The sequence below is a fragment of the Bombus pyrosoma genome, linkage group LG4 (genome assembly GCF_014825855.1).
Source record: "Bombus pyrosoma isolate SC7728 linkage group LG4, ASM1482585v1, whole genome shotgun sequence".
Taxonomy (NCBI): domain Eukaryota; kingdom Metazoa; phylum Arthropoda; class Insecta; order Hymenoptera; family Apidae; genus Bombus; species Bombus pyrosoma.
The window spans coordinates 6,449,890-6,474,676 of NC_057773.1; the positions used below are offsets into that span (position 1 = coordinate 6,449,890).

A 24,787-nucleotide genomic window follows, 5' to 3' on the forward strand; every position below is an offset into this window, starting at 1 on the left:
GCTGTTCGAACGACGACGTCCAGACGCGAAATCCTCGAGAGCGGCGTGCCGCGTCCTCGAGACGATTCCGTTCCTCGACCTCGTGGAAACGAGGCTAACCGCGCAAGCCGCACGTCTTTGCAGACAAGAAGATGGCGGGGGAGGCGGGGTTGATGGGTAAAACGCGAATTAGGTTAGGTTGCACCGCGCGAGGGATACGCGGATAAGGTGAGTAATAACTGAATTGAATGGCAATGGAACGGAATGGAATTCCAGTTTCTAATCTATTCGTGAAATTCATCGTACGCAAGGGAGGATATGCGGGACGCCAGGGTGGAAAAGCATGATTCGAAGGGTCAATGAGAATGCTGGCAGGTCGATAGCAATGGCGCCGCGAAGCTACGAAGAAAATCAATCCTGTACGGCACGCGACGTGTTTTGACGTGCCTACTTATTTCGTCGTTCGTTTCTCGAAACGCCACGATGTTATAACATTTTTGTTCGAAGGATTAGAGTAATCGTAGGATAGATAAGAATCATCTTAGTGGTGTATAATAATACGATAGGGAGAAAAATGTACACGAGAGTGCAGAAATACCGAGAGTACACTGACGTACCGACCGAGGTAGCCGGAAAAGACGAGGCCGCAGGGCCACGCACACGTACACCAAGATCGCGCGTACACTGACACGTACGTACGCAGCCAAGGTGGTATCGTACACTTCGCATATAACGATATACCCATTCACGAATGTCGATTATAAGAAAAATGTTCGTGTCGCTTACTTTTGATCACTCGTTCCGTCGTGGAGAGCTTCTGCGAGTTGTTCGAGGTCATGCTGTACGAGGATATTTGTCGGGTGGGCGCCGGCCTCTCGCTCTCTTTCTCTCCTCTCGCCTCTCTTGGCTATTTCACTGTTCCTCTTTCCCGGTCACACAGGATCGTCTCTCTCTCCCCTCACCGTGTCACTCTGTCACTCGGCTTTTTTTCTTCTTTCTCTAGCCGTAGTTACTCGCGCGAGGTAGCACCTTCCTCTCACGAACGGGGGGTTGGGTGGAAGGAGAGGGCGGTATTTTCACCTCGCAGCCCGGCGCGGCACACACACATATACACGTACGGAGTAGGGGGAGGGAGGAAACGGGGGTCGGAGAGGTGACGGAAGTTATCGCACGATGCGGCACATCGGTGGCTCCGGAGCGTTGTTCATTGGGCGTTTGCAGAGTGAGAAAATTATTCTCTGCCGTGTGTGCGTTCCTCTCACTCCCCGTATATTTACTACGCCGACCGACCTACGGTATAACTCTTCTCTCTTCTCTTTCTCGCTCGCTCCCCTCTTCTCTTTCTCTCCTTCGCGGTCTTGCTCTAACGCGAACTCCCTCTGCCCGACAAAAGGTACCACCAACGCCTTTTGCGGGGCGAGTAACTGGATCGCTGGACCACGCGAGCTGCACGGCCCGCACCAACGGGGTCTCGCAACCGCGGTACCACCACACGAGTAGCACAACAGAGTCTCCGAGTGAACGACAACCGTCAGAGACAAGAGTACCGAGACTACTAAGCGAGGGCGACAGCGGCGACAGCGACCACGGCGGCGAGGCGGAGGACAGCGACAACGATCGGCGGCGCGAACACAGAAAGAACCAGCACGATAAAAAAAATACAACAGCGACGGCCACGACGTAGCAGACGACGAAGACGATGATGATGACGACAACGACCACAACGACGACGACGACGACGGCGACAACACCGTAATGACGAGCACCACGACGCGGAACCGTGACACCGACACCCACGGCCGACAGCACCACGCCGCTAAATTCTACTAACAAGATGTCTGTCAGTCTAGCACTCCGCGGCACGCACACTGACGGCCGGCGGGAGACGGACGCGCAGTCCTCCACGCGCACCAATCATTTCAGAGCACAGATTGGTCGCGCCATCACCAGCTGCCGCCACCCGTTCACTGAGTGGAGGCGCCACTGACCGCGCTGGTCAATCGACGGTTTTCCATCTAAATCGACGAAAATTTCACGTTTACAACGCCGCTGTATCCAATCCAATCAATCTATTCGATTTTATTACCCGAGAAACAGTTTTAACACAGGGGAAATCATTCGAAAACGGGCGCATCGATCGATTTGTCGAACTAGGTTAGTAGGCCACTTGTTAGTCTTTCGAGAAGATAACTTTGAACGCTCCCAAATTTGGAAGCGGTTGTCAATTTCAATACCTGTCCAATTTACATTTTAAATGCACCTTCGGTTAATCGTATCGGGCTATGTTCTTTAAGGATCGTTTTTATGTTATTTCATTGGAACGTAAACAACAGCCGGTAAGTTAACTGATCATATACAATACCGCCAGATTCAAATTAAGTCTTATGCAACAAATGCAATTCTAATGACTGAATTGTAATGTTACTGTATTTGTAGGATACACATGCACAATTTTACACCATACGTCGTACAAACTTCAACAACACGTATCTATCATTAAAACTCCAACTTTGGTCTCTTCTCCACCCAGGCTTTTATATTCGGAATCGCCAGAACCTTTTCCTTCAGAGACTTCAAATGCGGCTTATCTTTGGTTATATCAGATTCATAAGCCGTATTTAAGGAATCTGATATACCAACAAAGAACAGATCGGCATAGCTCAACTAAAAGATATGAGAAATATAAATCAATTGATTTCTTATTCTGCGTATACTGTTGAATTAAACACGCTTACCTGACTGCCATGCAAATATCCGTCGTTATTCTTTGCCAGATCTTCCAGTTTATTCAGGTAAAACGGAAACACTCTTGACATTACGTCGATTTTCTTTTTGGCTTTCAAAACTGGATCAGACTCTCTATAATAAGACGATATTGTCACTGAAAAGAAAAAGGGAAACTTATGGATCATGTAACAAGCTTGAATGTTATTCACAGCAGCATATCGTTGGAAAGGAAATCAATTTGTTCATAGGTACGAAATCAATATTTACGCCATCTGAAATCGTAAAGAGCGCTAGCGATCGCGTCAATCTGCAACGTATCCAAATCAGTTTTGCCAAGCAGATTAAACTGTTTGGCCAGGTAGCGGCAAATAGGTAGTGTTTGCGAGTAAACTTTGCCGTTGATTTCCAACGTGGGCAGCTGACCGAACGGGGTCGCTGAAAAAACATTAAAATATAGTTGGAGATCGTGAAATTCATATGGAAATAAGGTAAAAAAAGGTATACTTGACTTCATGTTGGACCACTCTTCCGACGAATGGTTTATGCGAATATCCTGGAATTCAACGCCCCCATAGCTGAGAAGAAATCTGATGGGTTCTCCGAGTCCCATTACGTTAAAATATACTAGTTTATAACTCGCCATCATTCTAGATCTATGAAATATAGTTACAAATAAATGCAATGTAATTTTTATAAAATCACACGATCGGTTTAAAGGTATTATTCTAATTTAAATTAGTTTAAATAATTACTGATCTAATTAAAACATTTTATACAATTTTTAGAGAATTGGATGAGTGTAATACCTCTATTAATAATTTTGTTTTTAGTATGTATGGAGTAGACACTTACAGACAGTCAAGTGCAACGCACGGTAATTCACTGTGGAGTAACTGGTTCCCAAGGTTATGTAAGAATTATATATTTCCCTCTCCAGAGTCTGCACTTCTTTCATCCTGTTCTTGCCTGACACATTCTCTCTGTCTATAAAATGCTATGGGTATTCTCATTGGTTCACTACTTCGTAGTCTCCTTATACTCACTCTCTTCTGATACTTTCACTTTAGTATAGTATAGTGTAAGATTCCGGATTGTTCCAATATAAATTACAGAATCGTTCCTATATATTAATTAAAAAAATACTTCTTTATCTACAAACTTATGCAATGCTATTTAAAAAAAACAAATTCATCTACTTTTTAAAATTAATTCAAATTTAACGACATCTTTGAAATAAATTCACAATTTTTATATAATATGATAATTCTCTTACAATAAAATGATCTGAAAACACAAAGTGAAGTGAGCAATGTTTCTTTCTTGACACGAAGGAGCTTAACCAATCTCTATGGCTATAAATCATTTAGCTTTCCTTAATTAAAGAATACTCAACGTTACATGTTTTTAATTAGATTTCGCTTTATGGAGGACAGGTTAAGAGGTTTGCATTTAGTTGAAACTTTGATAAACAGAACGGACTCGTTTCTCAACTTAAGCTCTGTGGCCTGACAAGATAAGGAAGCCGGTGTCTGGAACAAGGAATCCTTGTTCTGGAAGTAAAATGACCGCCTGGCGATTTATCTTAATTACAATAGTCTTAATGAAGACGAAAGATTCTCGTGTGATCAACGGCGAGGTTTCCCCGGATAATTTAACTCCATATTACAATGAATCTATGGAGATCGAGAAACGCCTCCCAGAGGATGTAGTTCCCAGGAAATATGTGATTGCGATTTCGACTGACTTTAAAAAGGACGAATTTCACGGTAGCGTTCGCATCGATCTCGAATTACTAAAAGTTAGTTTCGATTATTGAAATGTAAGAATAATTATATAAATATGTATAAGCATACAAAATATTTAAAAATACTATATCATTACTATTTTTCAAAGGACCGAAGTTATATCGTTTTACACTCGAAGGATCTAACCATATCGTCAACCAAATTATATGCAGAAAAATCTCAAACGGAAGTACGAATACAGTATGTCTATCCTGTAAAAAAACGTGAGATGTTGGTTATCAAGCCTTATAGAAATATCTCTTTAGGAGAATACTTCTTGAAAATGAATTTTAGTGGTAGTTTAAAAGGAAAAATAAGAGGATTCTATTTGAGCACCTACGTAGAAGAAAATAAGTCTGTTCGGTAAATAACATGTATATTTTAATGTCAAGGAATTATGATCGTCTATATGATGATCAACTCGTATATTTATTGCAGAATATTTATATTATAATTATATTTATGCAGAAAATTAGCAGTGTCCCAATTCGAGCCATTCTACGCTCGAACAGCTTTTCCTTGTTTTGACGAACCAAACTTCAAGTCCATTTTTATCATTCGTCTCGTCTATTCAAAGAAGTTTTTATATCATGCACAATCTAATATGCCAATTGTAGTAAGTTAATACACGAATTACGAATCATTAAAGATATACAATAATATTATTTTCCCTAGAAAATGGAGACGATGAAAAGTGATAGCGACAAAACGATCACATATTTCGAGCCTACGCCACCAATGTCCACTTATTTCGTTGCCTTCCTCGTCAGTGACTTCGAGTGTTTAGGATCTAACATGGATCTTCTGAACGGAAGTAAAATACCAGTTGCTGTCTGTGTAAGACCTATGTTCAAGCAAAAAGCAGTATTCGCCTTAAATGTCACAATTAAAGCGATGAAGTATTATCTAGAGATGTTTCAAATCGACTATCCGCTACCAAAAATAGGTAATTAAAAAATTTAATCTAGACCTGAATTTAATAGTCTCCTTTTTTTAATTCTATTAAGCGTGAATTATTGAAATATATTTACTTTATCATTTAATCAGAATATTAATTGTTTCTATATTTGGAAATCTTTCTTTTAACCGAAAGTGTTGTTATAAAAAATCGAAAGTTTTCTTTGATCAAATAAACTTAGTACACAATTTAATATTTAAGGCTGTAGTATTCATAGAATTAATATATAATTATTGTAAAAAAGATTATGTCTTTGACAACTAAGAAAATATGTTTCATCGATCAGATCTAGTCGCCATACCCGATTTCTCAGCAGGCGCCATGGAAAACTGGGGCCTGATCACATTCCGTGAAACAGAGCTTCTTCATAGCGAGAACGACAGTTCTTGCCACAATATGAGAAGCGTCAGCTTGACGGTAGCCCATGAATTGGCACACATGTGGTTCGGCAATCTGGTCACCATGAAATGGTGGGACGATCTTTGGTTGAACGAAGGTTTCGCCACTTACATGGAGCACGTAGCAGTTGATTCCTTGTTCCCCGACTGGAAGCTGGTCATGAACTTCCAAATCTACGATCAGTAATTTTATATTAAATGATTCCGATTTTTCCCTTAACTTCCATCCTTTTATTTTACATCAGATGGATTCCTTTCCACTATACACGAAATACGTTTCTATGAGGCACGATATCAAACTACGTACTCGCCCAGTTGTAAAACGAATCGAAGATCTGAATGAAATAGAAGAAATGTTCGATCGAATTTCATATCAAAAAGTACGTTCAATTTTGTAGGTATAGTCAAATTAACATTTCCAACGCTATCTTGAGTGAAATTTCGCCATAGTACACGTTTCTCTATTTTAGAAATCGATAAAGTCGAACGATAGAAAATACGACCCTTCGGTACGAAATAAGAAGCCGAAATATTTTTAATTTCCTGTGGATAGAAATAAAACGAAATTTCACTCGCGTACCTTTAAGCATCAAACGAATGTAGTACACGTAATACGAAAGTTTGAGATATATTGATTCGGGTTAAATTTGTATAGAGAATTAATTCTTATATTTTCGAGAATTGTCGAAAAGTGTCACAGAGAGAAGACGAAAGAAGTACAGCAATTGGTTGGTTGAATGCTAGGCGGCGTCGGTGATTAGGATGCTCGAGGACGCGGTTGGCAATTCTAAGTTCATTTCTGCTGTCAGAAAGTATCTGAGAAGGTACCAGTTTCGTAACGCGGAGTCCCGCGAGCTATTCGATATCCTGGGGGAAACTACACAAGCCGCCATCGATGTCGTCGATTTCGTCGGTCGATGGATGAGGTTCCCCGGATTTCCGGTGATCAACGTCCGTCGAGACAATGCAGGCTTTCAACTATCCCGGCGACGCTTCGCGACGAGTACACGATTTAGTGAAACGATCGAGTACGTATAGAGAATAAAAGGAGATCTTGAAGAGAGAAAAAGAGAGAGGGGGATACAAAATACTAAAGTAATGTGAAATAAATAGGATGAAGTAGAAAACGAAATGAGAAAAACGTCATAAAAGTAATATTATTGAAATACATGACTAAATTCAAATTCTCAAAATCTTAATCTATGCAAGAAGTGTCTCGTATAATTGTTATACGTATTATACTAGTGCTACTATTATTTTTAACTCGCCATTTATAAATGTCATATTCATTTTTAGCGATGGAAGTTGGACAATTCCGATTAGATACGTAACAAGCAGGAAAAATGGTATCAAACTGGATTGGTTTCTCGCGAACTATTCTTGCGGTAATAACAGCGCACGTAACAAACCTCCGTTCTCAGTTCTTTAACACACAGTGCGAATTACAGTGGAATTGTCACTGGACAAGTCAGTGGATTGGATCAAACTGAATCATGATTCGATCGGCTATTACATCGTGAATTACACGGAAGATGCCTGGGACGTTTTCAGCAATTTATTATTTTACAACCATTCGGTATATATCACGGTTACTTTATATCGTTCTTTAAGTTCTTTGGTTATCATCTAATAGTTTTCTCGTTGGAACTGTCGTAGATGTTAAGCGCAATGAACAGAGCGGACTTGTTGCACGACGCTTTTCTTCTAGCGGAAACTGACTTGAACTATTCTATAGCTATGAACCTAACTTCTTATCTCATAAACGAAGACGATTATCAACCATGGGTCGTGGCTATGAGATGGTTCGGACAAATGAACAGACTTCTTGATAGAACCCATATACTTCCACGTTTTCAAGTAATACAAGTATTAGATTAGTATTAGATAAATTATAATTGTCATAGTATTTCTTCTTCTTCTTCTTCTTTGTTATATTCTTTTTATACGAATTCCTAGTCGTATGCGAGGAATCTGATCAACAGAATTTATCGTCAAGTAGGATGGCATATTCATGGAAAAGATTCATTTAAAGACAGGTTAGTTCAAAATTATATAGTAAGAAAAATATGTGTTATTTTAATCGAAATATGTAAGACAACCTTGGTGATTGTTATATGTTAACAAAATTATGTTTCCTATCCTTGTAAATCCTATTCTTAAATTTGAATTCTTATTCCAGTAGTACAGGGTTAAGGTAGTTTCAAAAAATTAAATCTCCCTCAGATCTTCTCTAAACTCTATTTACTTTAAAAATTAAATTATTCTCCTACGTTTACAATTGCTTTCTAAATAATTAATCTTTCCAAACAAATAGACGAAAAAGTCGTTCGAATTGTGTAAAAATCCATGAAAATCTCCGTCTTCTGTTACATTTTCCTCTTCTTTTCTCTCATCACCTATGCTTTCCAAAGCGAGCATCCATTAAGAAAAGTCTTGTTTCTGTTCGTTTCAAGAGAATTTCGCGTCTTGATATTGAACGCAGCTTGCAGCGTAGGCCACGAACACTGCCTCGAGACAGCCGGAAGGAGGCTGCGGAAATTTCTGTTGGAGAAGAGCGGCGGTGGTAGCGAGCAAATGTTACCAGCCGATATTCGGTCTATCGTCTATTCGTTTGGTAAGGGGAAGAAACTTGGCAAATATTTTCCATTCTCCGTGTGTATGCCTTTTGTTATTCACGATAATGACGGCGTACGATAGGCCTCGTTACGATGTCGGCCGACGTCGGATCGATATTTGAGAAAATGTCGCGACTACTCGAGACGGAGAACGACGCACAGGAAAGAGAACGTCTGATGATCGGGATGACTGGAGTTGCGGACAAAGATATTCTTAATCGGTTCGTCAGACCGCGATTCATTCCCGAGCTAATTGCCAACAAACGCGCTCCTTCGACGCTCTCACAGCTCTCTGTTATCTTCTCGCGTGTCGCTGTCCAATTTGTCGAAGTCGCGTCGGATTTATAGCGTTCCACCAAGGGGGAATATAAATTTATAGGCGAATGTAAAATGGAGACGCGAAAAGAGGAATTGAGCTCACGTGCCCGAAGAAGTGCAATTCGAATCTATCTTTACGCATTTTGTAATCGTCAACTGATAGAATTCGTGATATCAATTTGCGGAATTTCCAAATTAAAAAATTTCCGATTTCAATGGAAATCTCAAATTTTTTTAATTCTCTATTGTCTATTCAAAAATTATAGATTTGCCGCGTTTAAAAGTTTTAGTTTGTCAAATCTTGGAATTTGGAATATCACTTTTCGGGATTAATTTAACAATGTTCGATTCCCGGGACCTTCAAATCTTGATATCCCCAATTTTAAGAATTTCCAAATCTCAGGATACTCTCAATTTTAAGAATTTCTAAATCTCAGAGTTACCAATTTTAATTCTAATTCTAATCTTAATTCTCGAATTTCGAAGTTTTCAAATTTTGAACTACTTCATGTGCAAAGTTCCTAAACTTATCAAATCATAACTATAAAATATTGGACAATTTCCCAAATTGCGATTTATCTCTTTGGGAATTCTTTCCATGTCCGTTTGACTTCAGATATTTAGAGCGAGCAACAGACGAGACATTCATTCGCAAGCAAGACTTTGCAGAGCTGTTGATGAAGATCGCCGCGAATCCCGTGGGATTGGACGTCGTCTGGAATTTTGTACGGTATCGACGTTCTTTCAAATACTCAGACATCTTTTGTACAATTTTCACGATCTAAGCCATCGCAACAAATACTAATCTTTTCTCAGATCTCGATGGGAAGTTCTACTTAGAAAATATGAAACAAACGAGTACACTTTTGGGAATATCGTCTGTGCAATCGTATCCTTGTTTAAAGATCATCAAAGGCTACAAGAGGTAATTTCATCTTCCTCTAACAAAAGCGTATCGAAGCTATATTATAGCCCGAAAGTTGTACTCTATCTGGACACTTATTTTTAGCAGCATGTAATTTAAGGGGGTATTCTAGTCTAGAGGCATGAATTTCGGGCGGTTTTTGAAGCTCTGTACAAACGAAACAAAAAATATTTTTACTATCCACTTTTTTATCATTTGTTTATTGATATTTTAAGATTACATAAAAAATTAACCGAAAAATAATTTTAAATTCACAAAGTTATGAACTGACAAAGTGGGAGGTCCAAAAGAAAGGGTGTCCTGGCGTGCATGATTTCAACCCTTCTAGTCATCTGAAACGAAAACGCTGAACGGGTTCTTAATTAGCATAGATGCCGCTATAGCATGAACCTTGGAAAAGTCGAAAAAATATTTTTTCACAAAATGGCGGCTGTTTGAAAAAATTTTTTTTTTGCATGTTTTTTTAACAATTCCGAATCTTTTAAAAATAGTAAAATTAAAAATTTCGATCTGAGCGTGTTTGAGGCGATAGAGCAATGTATAAAGAACATTCACACCAAATTTCAAATAAATCGGTTCATTAGAACTTGAGATATCGTGCACACCAACTCGAAAATGGTAGTTTCGAGAAAAACGCGTTTGAAGTTTTGAGACAAGTTTCCGGCAATTTTATTCATAGAATGGCACAGCATACTTACATATTTTTAATCGGCGATTCCTGCTGCATACTAGAACATCTTTCTTACATGTAGGTCACAGAATTAACGATGGAAGTGTGGTAAAAACAGAGAAAAATTCTAAAATACAATAACCGTAATTGTTATTAATTAAAACTTCTTCATCTTGCGAACTTTTCAATTTTGCTGCAGATGCACTAGTGAAACTGGTTTCTTTTTCTATGCTAAATTGATTACCGCAAAATCTTCTCTTCTTCGGTCTGCATGCTCGTTTAGAACTGAATTTTGAATGTTTTATATCTATTTTACTTTAAAATCTCAATATGTAAAACAATTTTTTTATTTTAAATATTTATAAAACGTTGTCAAAGTTAGCACGTCCACGTTGCTCGAAGGCTGGCTCAAAACTAACTTGAAATAAATACTAAGACGGAAAGATTCCGACAAAATACGTTTCTATGGCTTTGAATTAAATACATTAGAAAGGGATAAAATATAATAAAAATTTTATTCAAACGTAGGTACTCGGGCAGCGTCTACCGTCTACTGTTCTGGTCGGACCGGAGCAGATACCGCGTCACAGAAATGGCTGTAACTCATAAAACAATTGAAATTTTGAAAAATTCTCTTAAGGGCATATTCCTGAATGCCTAAACTTTGTAAATATGAAAAAAAATTTCCTATTTTTTTCAAATTTGTAGACTAGAATACCCGCTTAATTTAAAAAATGCTATAAAAAATCGCTACGCGTGATGTAATATTACGACACGGTTTTAAAAGCTAATATCAATACGAGTACTGATAAATTGATGGTCATATCGAATCGCATATTTTATTATAATATACAACTGATAGCTTCCTTAATAATTTATAATTCTCTTAATTTTATAAAATAATAAGTAGTCTTTTTAGTAATTAGCTTACCGTCGATTTGCACAAAATTATAATTAAAAAGACAAACTATAAATTTATAGGATAGAAGTAAAATTTAGGCATTATTTGTAAAAATCAATCAAGTGTCTGGATACTTACAAGGATGGTGGTTAATACTATGTAGTATCGTGGACAAATGGCCTAAAAAATATCGGGTGAACCATAAACAATATTGCGAGAAGGCCTAAATGTCGTTAGGCCAAAAGGGCCTGGGAGTTGTTACCAGGTGGTCATTACCTGGCAGCTTTCACTACGTGGTCGTTACCTGAAGAGTCGAGTTGGGGAATCGTAAGTTGAGAGTCGAGTGTTGAAGAGTCCAGAGATAGTCGTGACCGTCGCCCCCAACGGGTCGCGATTAGCATGGGGATTGCGCTAGGGGCAATGACCTCCTCTAGCGCCAATTCATGAGTTAGGAAATTTTAGGACTGGCTCGATCAAGAGGACGCAAGGAGTGCACCGGCAGTAATTCGCAAGAGATCCCGGGGCACTCCTGTCATCGTGAAGTTTTAGTCGGTAAGAGTCCGACACAGCTCTGCTGCTGTCGCAGCGGCGGAGTGTCTATGAGGATTTCTCCACGTACAAAAAGAAAAAAGAAAAAGGGGATAGTCGTGAGTTGAGAGTCGAATTGTGAGGAGTCGAGAGTTGAGTTGCCGAGTTGTTACGAGGTGTAAACTATTATTTGCGAGTTGTGGATTAACTATTTAGTTGTCTTAGTTACAGCACATTACTATATTTAGCTCAGGTTAAACAAAAATCATTTCCCGTTTAATCCATTGTAAACAGATCTATCGATCAATAAACTTATCATGTAGGATAGAAATCATCGGAAACCTTAATTTCTAATATTTCTAAATAAATAAAAAATCCTATAATTATATAATATTATAATATATAAAATTTTAATGAACTCATCAATTGTTACAGGCGAAACAATTTTTTCTAAGGGAAGTTGAGCTGAAAGTAACTGAAAATGCTAAGAGAAATGCGATCGAGGAGATCGAAAACAGCATTAATTGGCTGGAGGCAAACTCTCAAAGCATCGAGCAATGGCTGTCGTCTAATGGTTTCGATTAATACCTTCATTTTAATACGATCCAAGATCTACGATTTAATTAGACCGCCATATCTACGCCAGGTATTTAATTAACGGAAACGCCCGAGTGTATTTTGAAATCCATTATCGGACACTATTAGCGCGATCAGATGAATGTTCTGCGATCTGTCCGAAGATATGCGATCGATATCTCTGTAGCAATCTCAGTTCGATTAACACTACGTTCTACAATAGTAAATCAGTCGCAAACAAAATAAATACATAACGCTCGTTATTGTCAATTTTTTTCACACTCATAATGTATTTATAACATTATTACGTTATATTATAACATTTACAATATTTTACGAATGTCGTTTCATAAATATTTAATGCGCATAAGAACAATGATCATTTTGTCACAAAATTTTTAATTCGTTTAATCGTTCTATCCTTACTTTTTCAAATTTCGAAATACTCTACTCATAAAATATCTGGAATGTACAAAAAGTATTTTCATAGAAAATAATTAATACAAAGTTTTAATACAATATTACCATTAACATGGAATAGATCGATAGGTACATACATCGAATTATATCATTATATCCAATGAATAAATCTTCTTGCTTAACTATCTGTTGTATTGCTGTTTGCGATCTAAGTTACTCTGGCTTTGACATAATTTGCACCTGTGTGCCGACGAAGAAACTAGTTGATTCGAAGGACCACCCTCGTTTAGACAAGAAAAGTACTGTAGTTGTCTACTTGATAGAACTATTTACAGAATACTGGCAGCTGTCCAGTAATCATGCTTAAATAATCTATGTGGGAGTGGTGTCTTCAGGTTCCTTAGCGTTTGACAGGATACAGATCCTGGTCACGGGTCTCTTAAAACTTAGCCAACCGCGCGCACTATAGCGAGCTATACGTTTCCACCGCCCTCGGACAACTTATACGCTAACCACCACACATTTTTCCAAGTATCGAGGACTAATATTAACTATTAAAAAAACAAAGAAGTCTAGAAGTAAAATTAAAGACGGCTAAAGATAGATAACACGACTTGAACGTAAAATTAAAAATTCATAATGCATTTTAATATTTTTCGTTTATATTCGTGTAGTATCTATCGATTATAACTTTATCTAATCATAACTAATAATGTAAGTTTTTAATTAATTTTAGCATCACTAAATCGGTGCATTTTATTATATACTATGCTTTATAAAAGCAGAAAAAGTGGCGCAATTAATTGGGAACAATTCCAGGGACATGATAACTAATAATAACAACAAAAATTAAAAAGCGTTAATAAAGTTAAAAAGAGAGATCTCTGCCTTCGGTTACGCAGCGATGTTCTTCACAGAGAGGAGATCTCCTCGTTCGGTTGGCTAAGTGCTAAGAACGTCGTCAGCAGTTTGGAGTGAGACCATCCTAATGATTCCATCAGATCCCTGATACAGGTTAATGATTCGTCCAAAGCGCCACTACAGCGGAAGTAGATTGTCGTCGTTGACCAGCACCATAGCCTCTGATTTGTCTGACGCCGGTGAACCCAACTTCCACTTGTTTCGCTGCTGTACTCCATACAGATATTCCCGATGATACAGCTTCCACAAATGTTAACAGGCTTGTCGAAAGAGTTGCAATATATCTAGCTTATTTTGGTTCATATTAGTGAGATCGGAGTCTGAGAGCACTGTCAATGTGTCGTCAATAAGAAAGTGAACAGAAGTCAAGGAGGTGAGGAAGAAGTCTGTAGGATCGTACGAGAGAGGGTAGAGAGGACGCGAGTTTAAGCAAGTCTCCACCTGCGTGAGAATCGTGCATAGTTTGTCGCGCGTGAGCTTCTGCTCATCCCATGGATTTTGCTCCCGTTCGAGAACTAGTCTAATGGATTTCCCAGAGTTACGCGATTGAATCGTGCGTTTGTCATCATGTGGCACGACTATGTAGAGTTCATTTCGCCATTTAACCGGTAAAAGCAACTGGCCAATACCCAACCAAGGCGCGTTTGTTGCCAAACAAGATTCCCTGGTCCCATTCTGTACTGTCCGATACACAGCAATTTCCGAAATAGACCAGCTCCAATTAAAAGATCGATGCTGTCTGGATACTGGAAGTGTGGGTCAGCCGGAATGACGTCGGGTGGCATTGGTACATCCACCATCGCCAGTGGAACGTTTGGAATTTTATCGGTGATGTTCTTTAGCACTAGGCATGAAAGGTCCGCTATAAATTCATTGTATCTCGAGATCATGCGTAATTGTGTTTTGAACTGTATGGAATTCGTATTGTTTCCTGTGCCGCCGAGTGTTATGTCAACAGGGCTGAGCACGAGTTTCAATTTATTACAAAAGTCTTCTGTTATTAAGTGAGCCTGTGATCCCACGTCTAGCAGAGCACGACATTGATGTCTGTTGCCCATATTATCGATAATATACACCATCGCAGTCGACAAGACCGTGCATTCGTTACTCATTGAACTCCAGAGGCATGCCTGTGCTACATGGGACGGCTGAACAGACACCGCTTTCGCTTTGTTCAACTTAGTCGACTTATCGCTATGCAACACGATATGATGTTTCTTTCCACACTTTCTGCAACTTCTATACGTGCAATCCTTTATACTATGTTCCGAATCGAGGCAATTGAAACAGACTTGTAGTCTTTTAATTGTTTCATATTTTTCCAGTAACGTCATGGCCAATAGTTGAGGACATCTATGCAACGGGTGTTCGTCTTGACACAGCCAACATTTATAATTAACGACGTCAGATGCTACGCCATACGAATGTTCACTACTGTTTGTGGAACGCGAATGTTCACTACTGTTTGTATCGAACGAATTTTCTGATTCTTCAATCCTGATCGTGGAGCTCGCGGCTGATTTAGCTTCTTTATGTTTCTCTAGATATTCAGCCCCTTGTGGTGTTAATGTAACGACTTTGTGGGTATTCTTTCCGTCTGTTTTCTGTATAACGCGTTTTTTCGATAACGCCGTGGCCAATAGTTCAGGACATTTAATCAACACGTGATCGCCTTTGCACAGCCAACATTTACGATTAACGGCGTGAGATTCTACGTCATACGAATGTTCATTACTGTTTGTGGCGTGCGAATGTTCACTACTGTTTGTGGTGTGCGAATGTTCAGTACTGTTTGTGGCGTGCGAATGTTCATTACTGTTTGTGGCGCGCGAATGTTCCGATTCTTCAATCCTGATCGTGGAGTTCGCGGATAATTTAGCTTCTTTCCCTTTCTCTAGATATTCAGCCCGTTGTTTTCTTAATTTAGCGACTTTGTGGCTATTCTTTCCGTCTGTTTTCTGTATAACGCGTTTTTCCGGTAACGCCGTGGCCAATAGTTCAGGACATTTAATCAACACGTGATCGCCTTTGCACAGCCAACATTTACAATTAACGGCGTGAGATGCTACGCCATACGAACATTCATTACTGTTTGTGGCGCGCGAATGTTCTGGTTCTTCAATCCTGATCGTGGAGCTCGCGGCTGATTTAGCTTCTTTATGTTTCTCTAGATATTCAGCCCGTTGTTGTTCTAATTTAACGGCTTCGTAGATATTCTCTCCGTCCGTTTCCTGTATAACGTTTTTTTTCCACCGCAATAACCGAAGACATTTTTCGACATCACCGTTAAAGGTCGTGCGCTGAATTACAAGAAGATCCGATGTAGTATGCGAACCAGACGTTTCCAGTATTGGATCATTCGCTGACGTTTCCGCAAAACGAACATCACTTAAACACTTCTCAGCGCCAGATATCACGCCGAAATATATGGCTTCGAAGGACTCACGTTCTTTTAAATTCATCGCTTCTAAATTGGTGCCTACTGCAATTATTTCGATTTGTGACTGAACGCGATCGAATTGGCTGTACAGACTTTTGTTTGCTTTAACTTGTTTCTCGAAAGCTAGACTATCTAAATAAGGATCTGCTGTTTCTACGAATTTTTTAAACAGCATTAGCTTCGTCTTAATTGCCTCACGCTCAGCTAATAAAGGTATCAATTTTGCCTCCATTCTATGCACGATTCACGCAAATAAAGACAGGTAAATGAACTCACGTGAGGTATGGACGATTGGCCTGGCGATATTGGACCGCTGTTCGTGGCACTGGATCGTTATCTTTGATGCTGAATCACTAAGATCGTGCGTCTATCTCGTTCAGAGGGAAGCGATGGTAAAACCACTTCCGATCGCACGATCGCCGGCTCTGGATGCTCCTTCAACTGTAGCAACTGGTAACTGAGATTGTTTGTATGAACATGCTGTTGACGGTTGGCTCAAATGTCTTCTGCGAATGTAACCGTTCGCTATGTAACTGGCTCATATCCGACTTGATTGCGATCTATGTCACTCCAACTTTGATACCATTTCCAGGCGCGTGCCGACGAAAAAGTTGATTTCTAATGTGATTCTAAGCTGTCCGTCCAAGTGCTTCTTATTGTCTCGAATGTTCGACAGTACCTCTGGACGAAAATGAGGAGAAATGCCTTTTATTCTCGGCTCCTCCCTTCCACGGCCAATTTCAGAGGGGTGGGGGTTAGCACAAGCAACGTTGTATTTGCTAAAAGACGTTTCAAAGTCCTTGGAAAATTTTCACGATTCTGTTCGCTCACGGTTACCGAGCACCGTTAGGGTTGTATTTGCAGGAGGAAAAATCCTTGACCATGAGGGCGCAGTTACTGCGAACGCACGTAAACCGCTGATGCTCGATTACTCATCGGCCAAAGATTGGGTCTATATAGCACTAATGAAGAAATCTTAACGGTAACCTTGCCGATTTCTACTTACATACTTCTATTTACATTTCTATTTGTCATAATACTGTCAAGAATTCTTTTTTTCGTAACGAGCGATGAATCGTAACATCTGCCGAAGATATACATTAATCAGATTACTAAAATTAAATATTTAGAAACCATCTCCGTATTAGTAACGCCTATTAAAACGCAATTTTTACTTCGTAACGTAGACCCAAGGAGAACAATAGGACTAATTCTCTGCGTCGGCACTTACTTACGCATAATTCAACGAAAAATATTTGCTCACATAATCTGCACTACATAAATACACTCATCATCAAATATCAACTAAGAAGGTCTGATGAGTTATTCTCATTCTACCGTGCCCACTTTCCAAACATAAATTAACCCCTACACCTAAAGCCGCCTTTTTACGGAAATACTACAAGATAAATGTCGATTGTCCTTCGCGCATTAACTGAAACATAAATGTAGTAAATTCGTTGTATCTATATCTAATTGTGTATAAACGAGATGGACCGTAGAAAGACGAGATTGATCGCAGAAAGACGAAATAGCTCGCAAAGAAGCTAATTGCAATAGATAATACGGGTATCGCATATGAACGTGGCCACAGCTTCAAGAAGAAACCGAGTTTGCTCGAGCCGCGTATCGTGCATTATCGAAACTTGTTTCATTAGTCATACTCGATACATCAACCGGGCCTGGTAAACAACCAACGAAAAGCAACGTGTTTGCCTCTGTCCGCCTCTAAAACTGTTCGAGACGTCCGAGTGAACGGTTGGCGAATAACCCCCGGTGTTCCACAACGTAAGTGCGCTGTCAGCGGTCAACCGACGACCATCGATTTTTGAAAATATCTGCGGCACCGGGGATCCATCACGAATACGCGGCACTTGAGTGGATCGAACTGGAAGAAAGGTAAATCAAATGGATGGATCGCTCTGCTATTTTGCTGTTATATACACACCATAAACTCTGTAACTCGAAAACGTGTATGAGGCTACAATTTTGTTCATTCCTTTCTGTTGCGCTTATATAAGCTGAAATATAAATTTACCGTATCTTGAATTTTTTTTGTCGCGAGTGTTAGTTCGCCCGTATAACTTGGATTTAACGAAGTGCGACTTTTCCGAGTCGAAGTTTACCTCTGCAAATGAAAATTTGATCGTCGCGGTTAAACAGCTCGATGTAATAAGTACACGCATATCTACATCTTGCAATTGAAAGAAAAACAATTCAAGAATTCGTATTGCACCTGCACCTGCGTATCCCTCTCATATTCAAGGTACATAACGTAAATAATTAATCTATTCTTTTTTAAAGAAACGATCGCTGACTGAAGGTTGAACTTGTCTTTCTCCGAGCTGCTACAATTCGTAGAAAGCCTCTCGAAGTCGTTTTTGTTTGTTAAATCTCTCCCACTGAATAAATTCGATAAGTCAAAACCGATAGAACATGCGAAGATTTTAGCTCTTCTCTCGAGGCTTGAATTATCAAAGTAGCTGTAATTTGATACTTCAGTTCCTGTTATTCATATTATCGCGTGATATATTGAGAGAGTATGGGTGGGATGACTTTGACCATTCGTAACGTTTACTTTATTTGAATGGACGAAGGCAGCGGATTAGTGTCCTGTGAGGAAGATGAATAAAACAGTGCACTACGCGTTGGTGGCATTTTGGGAGAAATCCGGCTGCAAGATCGTGACGGATTGTTATCCGGTGAAGCAGAATGCAATGTACAGGGCGATCACGCTCAGCACAATCGACGGACTGAAGACGTTGGAGAATGATAAGATTAGTCTCGATCGGGGCAAGTAAGTGTGCTAATTCAAATCATGACAGTCGTTTTCGTTTTATACGCGGCGCATCAAAATCGGAAGGCTTTTCGATAGTCGAGAAATATTCATCGAACGATTGTTGAAAACTCTAACTTAGTTGTTCGACGTTTTCCAATGATATTCTTTTGATATTTTAATTAGATTCTTGAGAAGAATCTGTGTAATTTTGTATGATGACACTATGGTTGCAAAGAGTATTTGCACATAGTTGCATCTATTTTTTCATATAGTCCTCTCGCACGATAATTCATTGATGATAATTGATAATGATAATTGATAATATTACTGAATTGACAAGTTACAAGTTATACTTCGTAGATATTATTACCATCTTTTACACCAATTAAGATAATCAATGGAATTAATAATTTAAATATAAGATCCATTTGTCAAACTTTACCTACTTTTCACTTTTAGAGTTTTACCTTTCGGAATACCTTTTTTAATTTTGTTACCGATATTATCGCAATTGCACGACAGGACCTTGACAGTGTTTTCAAGTGATTATAAAAGTGTTTGTATAAGTTATAAAAATACTCTTTTTTGCTCGTCAAATTGATTCCAGACGGTTGGAAAATAATTCTTGCAAAAATATCTAAACGATTTCTAGAGAAGTTTCTGAAGGAATTTAGAAATATCATTCTCTTGCAGCTACACGGTACACGTGCTCATCGGTGAACTACATTACGCCTGCCTGACGTTGAAACCGGATTGTCCTTCGTCAGCAGCCAAGCTGGAATTCTGTTCCCAGGTGTTCCTCGAGAGATTGCGAAGCACTTACAGGGAGCTACCGATTCTGGCTGATCTCACGAGGGAACTAACCAATCTAGCGGTCATCGATCTCTCGAAACCTCTAAAGGAGATAGTCGTACGTCCGACCGTTTAACCTACGACCTTGCCGAGTTTAAACGGCGATATTTTTCACCAAGAAATCAACAACCATTGTTGTTTCAGCACGAGTACAATCAACAGAATGAAATAGTACCGACGTTAGAGAGAGAACTGGCGGAAGTCCGAAAAACATTGGTGGATGGCGTTCAGAAAATGATTGACAGGGGCCAGAAGCTCGATGATCTCGTTCGAAAGACTGAGACTTTGCAAATTATGGTAAATTACTTACGATTTAACACGTTGAATGCCGTAGAAATCGCCAGTGCGATACCGGGTTTGTTCAGGTATTTAACTCTTTCTTTAGAAGAATATATAATAAGAAGAAATATATAACAAAGAAGAGATAATAGAAAGAGAATTTTCCTAACGATTTTGTGAAGAAATTATAGTTTTTTCAATTTTGAGGTCAGTTTTATTCAAGACAAATACACTCGTCGTTTCAAGTAATCGAAGCTTGTTGAAGTGCAGCGTTGTATTATGCGCAACATCGCGAGATTATTAATACCGAAACAGCCAGTTTCCTAATCTGTTTTCAAATGTATACACAGGTATTCTGTAAATGGCATAACGAAACTAAAATAAAAAATTGATTGAATTGACCTCGGTCTTGTCAAAGGTATTTACAAAACGAAACAATCACTTTCGTAAAATTCGTGATACTTCCGATCATACAGTAACAATTTATTTATAAACGTTTAAATGTTTAAACGATTTTATTCTTTATTAAAATACGCATTAGCACATAACGATATATAATTTTAAACTTAGGTGTTATAGACGAAAGATACGAAATTTATCCGGCAGTCAACGTGTTATATAAAAGAGCCAGGGATTCGCTATACACGGAGAGCTCAGTTTGTTCAGTAACCCATATTCCGCCATAACAAAGAGACATAATTAGATTGGCGGCATGAAAAATATTCATTGAAACGGCGTCGATCAATAGCCGAACGCATTGCCGACTACGACCCCAGTGTTCGTATCATTTATTTACCCCGAGGGTTGTGCGTGTCGTGATTACGCTCTTTTATTTATACGCGTTGAAACGATACAGTTAATTACTCGAGTATCGAACGACGATTAACAACGCGCAGACACGTTAAATATGTGCCGCTTTGTTCGTCAGTTTTTCACTTTGCTAATTAATACTTTTATAATTAAAACTCTCTCGCGTATTTTCTTTTATATTTTATTCGTCATACACGTACGCTATCGAGGAATATTCTTCAAGTTGCATTCTTTTCGTTTTATTAATACTCACTGTGTGATTTTATAGGCTCGGAAGAACTTTCACGTGTCGACAAGAAGATCCAGAAAAAAGAACGGCATCATTATAGCAGCGGTGGCGATCATACTGATATTTTTTGTCACATCTGTCCTTGTGTTTCTACTGTATCAAGGGATTCTCTGATCAGCCTTGCTGCTTGACATTGAAATTGTCCCTAAGAAACATGGCACCGATGTGTGAAATATACTTACGAATAAACAATGTATTAGACACTTTTGACCTTGTCAAATATATCTTTTCGTGAATCAACAACCGTTTAGCTTTAAAGCGATTCGTTACAATTTGTGGACGGCGTTAATGACTCGTTATTTTCTTTTTCGTCATTTTATGTCAACACAGATACGCGCGCGCGAAAAATCTTCGGTTCCACGCATTTTCGTTTCATTTGAATTTGGATAATAGAAACCCGCATTCGAGCCTGTCAATAGCTACACCGATCAGCTTCATCTTTCGTAGATTTTTCAATTCCATTACCTAGGTACACGATCGATGTACGGTTGTAAGAAACAAAGGATTTTACGATACTTCTATAAATTCGTTTATCACAAAGAAATGGTATTGGTATTTGTCATTAGGCGGTATCGACAAAATCCACAATGACTTAGTTGCCAAGCCAATATAAACAATTGATAGAATAGCTATGTAGATTTTGAAAAATAATTCACCTAACGTCGTCACTTTTATATGTTTTTCTATTTTGAAATTGATCGGCGTAGCTTGTGAGCTTGTGTTTATCTGAATCCAGTTGAAGACAAACACTCGGTGTAATAAAAGCTCACTGATTCTCCCTTCTACCTATGTTCGCATAACAAAAATTCATGTTCAGATAAGTGGACTCGGTAAACAGAAATTCTTCAAATCCACCGATTCACCGACTGCTTCGCACAACGTACATTCGACGATCGATAGTTTGAAGCATGTAGCGAAGTTCGCACCGACAATTTACCAAATCATTCACGAATTCCCATTGATAGAAACATACTTGCGCGTTGAGATAATCTTTCTCGATGGCGTCCGTGGCGGAACTTACGGTGGATCCCATCGAGTTCGAAAAGGATGTCAAACGCAGAGACACACTCGCGGAAGCGACCAGGCATTTGTATTTCATCGCTGCACGCAGGATACAGGTTAATGACTCTTGTTCGAAGATAATTTCTGTGAGCTTCCGTAAAAGAGGTTTTCTGGTTTTTTACGATCTCCTGACAAAGATTCTGTGGTACGCGCGGAAAGATAACCTCAGGCTCGATAACCACAACTTGTACGAGAGTTATCGTTCTTATCCAATCTGGGTGCGAGTAGCGCTAATAATAAAGCCTCGTGTGTCGTAATTGTAACTGTACGTCAAGATATCGATTGCTTAAGGTCAAGATCACGACATATCGATCCAACAAGTCATCGGCGAGTTCTTCTTTTAGTTTTTTCGTTATTGCAACTAACGATATTGACAATGATCTGAGATTCGTATCTGGCCACGTTTGCGTAATTTAACATTGTTAGTAAAATTGTTCAAATTACTAATCGTTAACGTCAGCAAACTGCCTTTTATAATATCGATAAATTCGATAATGAAACGAACGAAATTTGACAAGTGGATTTTACAAATTATATAAATCAGCCGATGGGAAATTCTGAAGCTGTAAAAGAGAAACTTATTAATCGACTTATTTATCGAATTATTATAAAGAACTTTCCTCGATTTACCAATATTATTAGTTGGTAAATTATCGCGCGATAGATCCGTGCGCGGAATAATTCTCATATTAATTTCCATAGTCATGAAAAGTAGAGAAGAAGAAATGGCACAACTACATATGAATTCGAGCAAAAATTGTAACGATACTGAAATACAGATTTTTCTCTTTAAATACACACTATCCGTTCTCCATTCTTCATTCCGAAAAATTCGATTAGGATATCGTTCTTCCGACGTTACAACGTTTGAATTGGATTTCGACTCGGCAGTGCAGGCCTGGATCCGCGGCATCCTCAGCCGAAAACATTTCCGATTGCTGCACCAGAGCGCAGTCAGCATTCAACGTTATTGGCGTGGATATCGTACTAGGATCATGGTAGATCGATATCTGGTGCATCGTGTCCATCAAATGTGGCAGGATTACTATAACGAGATGGCCACGAGGATCCAAGCGTTCTGGCGTGGTTATTGGATCAGGAAAACCGTCCTTGACATAGAGAAAATGCGACGATGGTTGAACGAAGTCTATACGAAGAACGAGGAAACCGTGAAGAACATGAAGAGGTTTGGTATCTTTCAATTTGTTTAAAATCCTGTCACATTCCTATGTATTCTGGAATTTCTCATAGTAATATATATTGCGTTGGCAATTAAATGGTGTCATTAGGCGGTAATGACAAAATCCGCAATCACTTAGTCGCCAATCCAATAATTTCATTCGTCTCATTTTATATGAAATAGTCGAAATTTGATAGTCTCGCGTGAAATAGGCAACGTTGTTTAACAGACGATGCACGTGTATTTCTTTTCTCGTGCGATAGGTTCAAACAGGAAGAGATAGAATGCGTGCAGACGATAATCGAACGCGAGTCCATGCAGTGGATACTGTTCATCCTCTTCAAGGTGAATTACAAGAAAAACACATTGTCTCGTTATCGTCGTTGTCTCGTTTTTCTCGCTACAGTTACATCATTTGCTGAGAACGAAGCAACGACCAGGTGTGTTCACCAGAATCGACAACACACGGTTCACTTTGATCGAGGAGATGCTGAGATGTTTGGAATATAAACGCTACATGCGCGATAAGAAGACGAAGTCAAAGAGGAAATGTGAGGAGTGTCAAATTGATAGGAAACCAACGTTGATCTTACGTGGAACGTACTATGAAAGATGCGAGAAAGAGATTCACGAAATTCGGAAAAATCTGGAAGCGGGAGCCGTGCCAATATATAGAAGTAAGAGCTTGAGGAATTCTAAATGGAAAATTAAGTTCTGATGATTAAATGCGAATTAAACGAAATTGAAATTCTAAACTTAGGTGAACCATACGAGGAGCATGAGAAGAGCATTCGCAAACTAAACCAGATGCGCTTAGTAAGTTCCATAGACGAAGCGTACGAAACAAGTTCACGACGAAAAATCGAAATGAAGAATGACAAACAACGGAAGGTGTGCTCTTTGAGAAGAGAATTCGAACAGCAAGCCTGTTGCATCGATGAAGCCGATCTCTGCGAGAAGATTAAGAAAATGGATTGTCACCTAAAGCAACTCCGCTTGAAATGTCCTATTCACGATCCTCCGTGTCAAAAATGAAATAATCTCAACGATTACAATTACGATACGTATCTTCAATGTATCTTCATGTACGATAAATCATAGAGACAAATGGAAAATATCTCGAAGAAGTAATATATATAGCGTGTCACAGTATCGAGAAATTTGTGATCGTTGATTTTGACTAATTTTGTGTATCGATTTGATATATCTATGTACATATTTTATCGTTGACTGGAAAATTTCGCGAATAAAATTTATGGAAATGGAGTGACCGAAACAGTTGTACATGGAAGGTGTATCGAAAGAATGGCACGAAAATTATTTATGACGCATGCTTCCAACAGTTTGACGATCTAAAACTATATGACAAGGGAAGT

General features: G+C 39.0%; 4 protein-coding genes across 12 annotated transcripts in view; 3 read left to right on the top strand and 1 right to left on the bottom strand.

The window, feature by feature from the left end:
• The window catches only part of LOC122567226 (serine/threonine-protein phosphatase 2B catalytic subunit 2-like), a 232,276-nt gene extending 230,483 nt beyond the window's left edge, over window positions 1-1,793 (bottom strand). For 4 of the 8 annotated variants that reach the window (XM_043725583.1, XM_043725579.1, XM_043725582.1 and 1 more), the window contains exon 1: window positions 766-1,791. In XM_043725583.1, coding sequence (XP_043581518.1) covers window positions 766-817 — 52 coding nt within the window. In that variant the 5' untranslated portion in view covers window positions 818-1,791. Of the gene's footprint in view, window positions 1-765 lie in introns of all 8 variants that reach the window. The other 4 variants (XM_043725577.1, XM_043725578.1, XM_043725576.1 and 1 more) reach the window with 3 other exon arrangements.
• A 1,569-nt stretch (window positions 1,794-3,362) lies between these two features.
• LOC122567241 (glutamyl aminopeptidase-like) lies at window positions 3,363-13,472 on the top strand. The gene is made up of 16 exons (XM_043725615.1): window positions 3,363-4,504; window positions 4,600-4,853; window positions 4,959-5,106; window positions 5,166-5,436; window positions 5,735-6,003; window positions 6,092-6,226; window positions 6,591-6,874; window positions 7,143-7,231; window positions 7,295-7,422; window positions 7,503-7,703; window positions 7,803-7,882; window positions 8,300-8,460; window positions 8,544-8,682; window positions 9,396-9,509; window positions 9,596-9,704; window positions 12,239-13,472. The coding sequence occupies exons 1-16, from the start codon at window positions 4,268-4,270 to the stop codon at window positions 12,386-12,388; spliced, it is 2,769 nt and encodes a 922-aa protein (XP_043581550.1). The 5' UTR covers window positions 3,363-4,267; the 3' UTR covers window positions 12,389-13,472.
• A 4,123-nt stretch (window positions 13,473-17,595) lies between these two features.
• Window positions 17,596-22,769, top strand: LOC122567237. Of its 2 annotated transcripts, XM_043725607.1 has the most exons (5): window positions 17,596-18,059; window positions 18,758-18,957; window positions 19,633-19,849; window positions 19,936-20,088; window positions 21,149-22,769. In XM_043725607.1, the coding sequence occupies exons 2-5, from the start codon at window positions 18,785-18,787 to the stop codon at window positions 21,281-21,283; spliced, it is 678 nt and encodes a 225-aa protein (XP_043581542.1). In that variant the 5' UTR covers window positions 17,596-18,059; window positions 18,758-18,784; the 3' UTR covers window positions 21,284-22,769. The 2 variants fall into 2 exon arrangements, with proteins under 2 accessions (XP_043581542.1, XP_043581543.1); XM_043725608.1 differs by lacking the exon at window positions 17,596-18,059 and having other exon boundaries at window positions 18,151-18,957.
• A 445-nt stretch (window positions 22,770-23,214) lies between these two features.
• Window positions 23,215-24,531, top strand: LOC122566448 (spermatogenesis-associated protein 17). Its single transcript, XM_043723663.1, has 4 exons — window positions 23,215-23,417; window positions 23,675-23,756; window positions 23,818-24,088; window positions 24,172-24,531. The coding sequence occupies exons 1-4, from the start codon at window positions 23,227-23,229 to the stop codon at window positions 24,444-24,446; spliced, it is 819 nt and encodes a 272-aa protein (XP_043579598.1). The 5' UTR covers window positions 23,215-23,226; the 3' UTR covers window positions 24,447-24,531.
• Window positions 24,532-24,787: the final 256 nt, after the last annotated feature.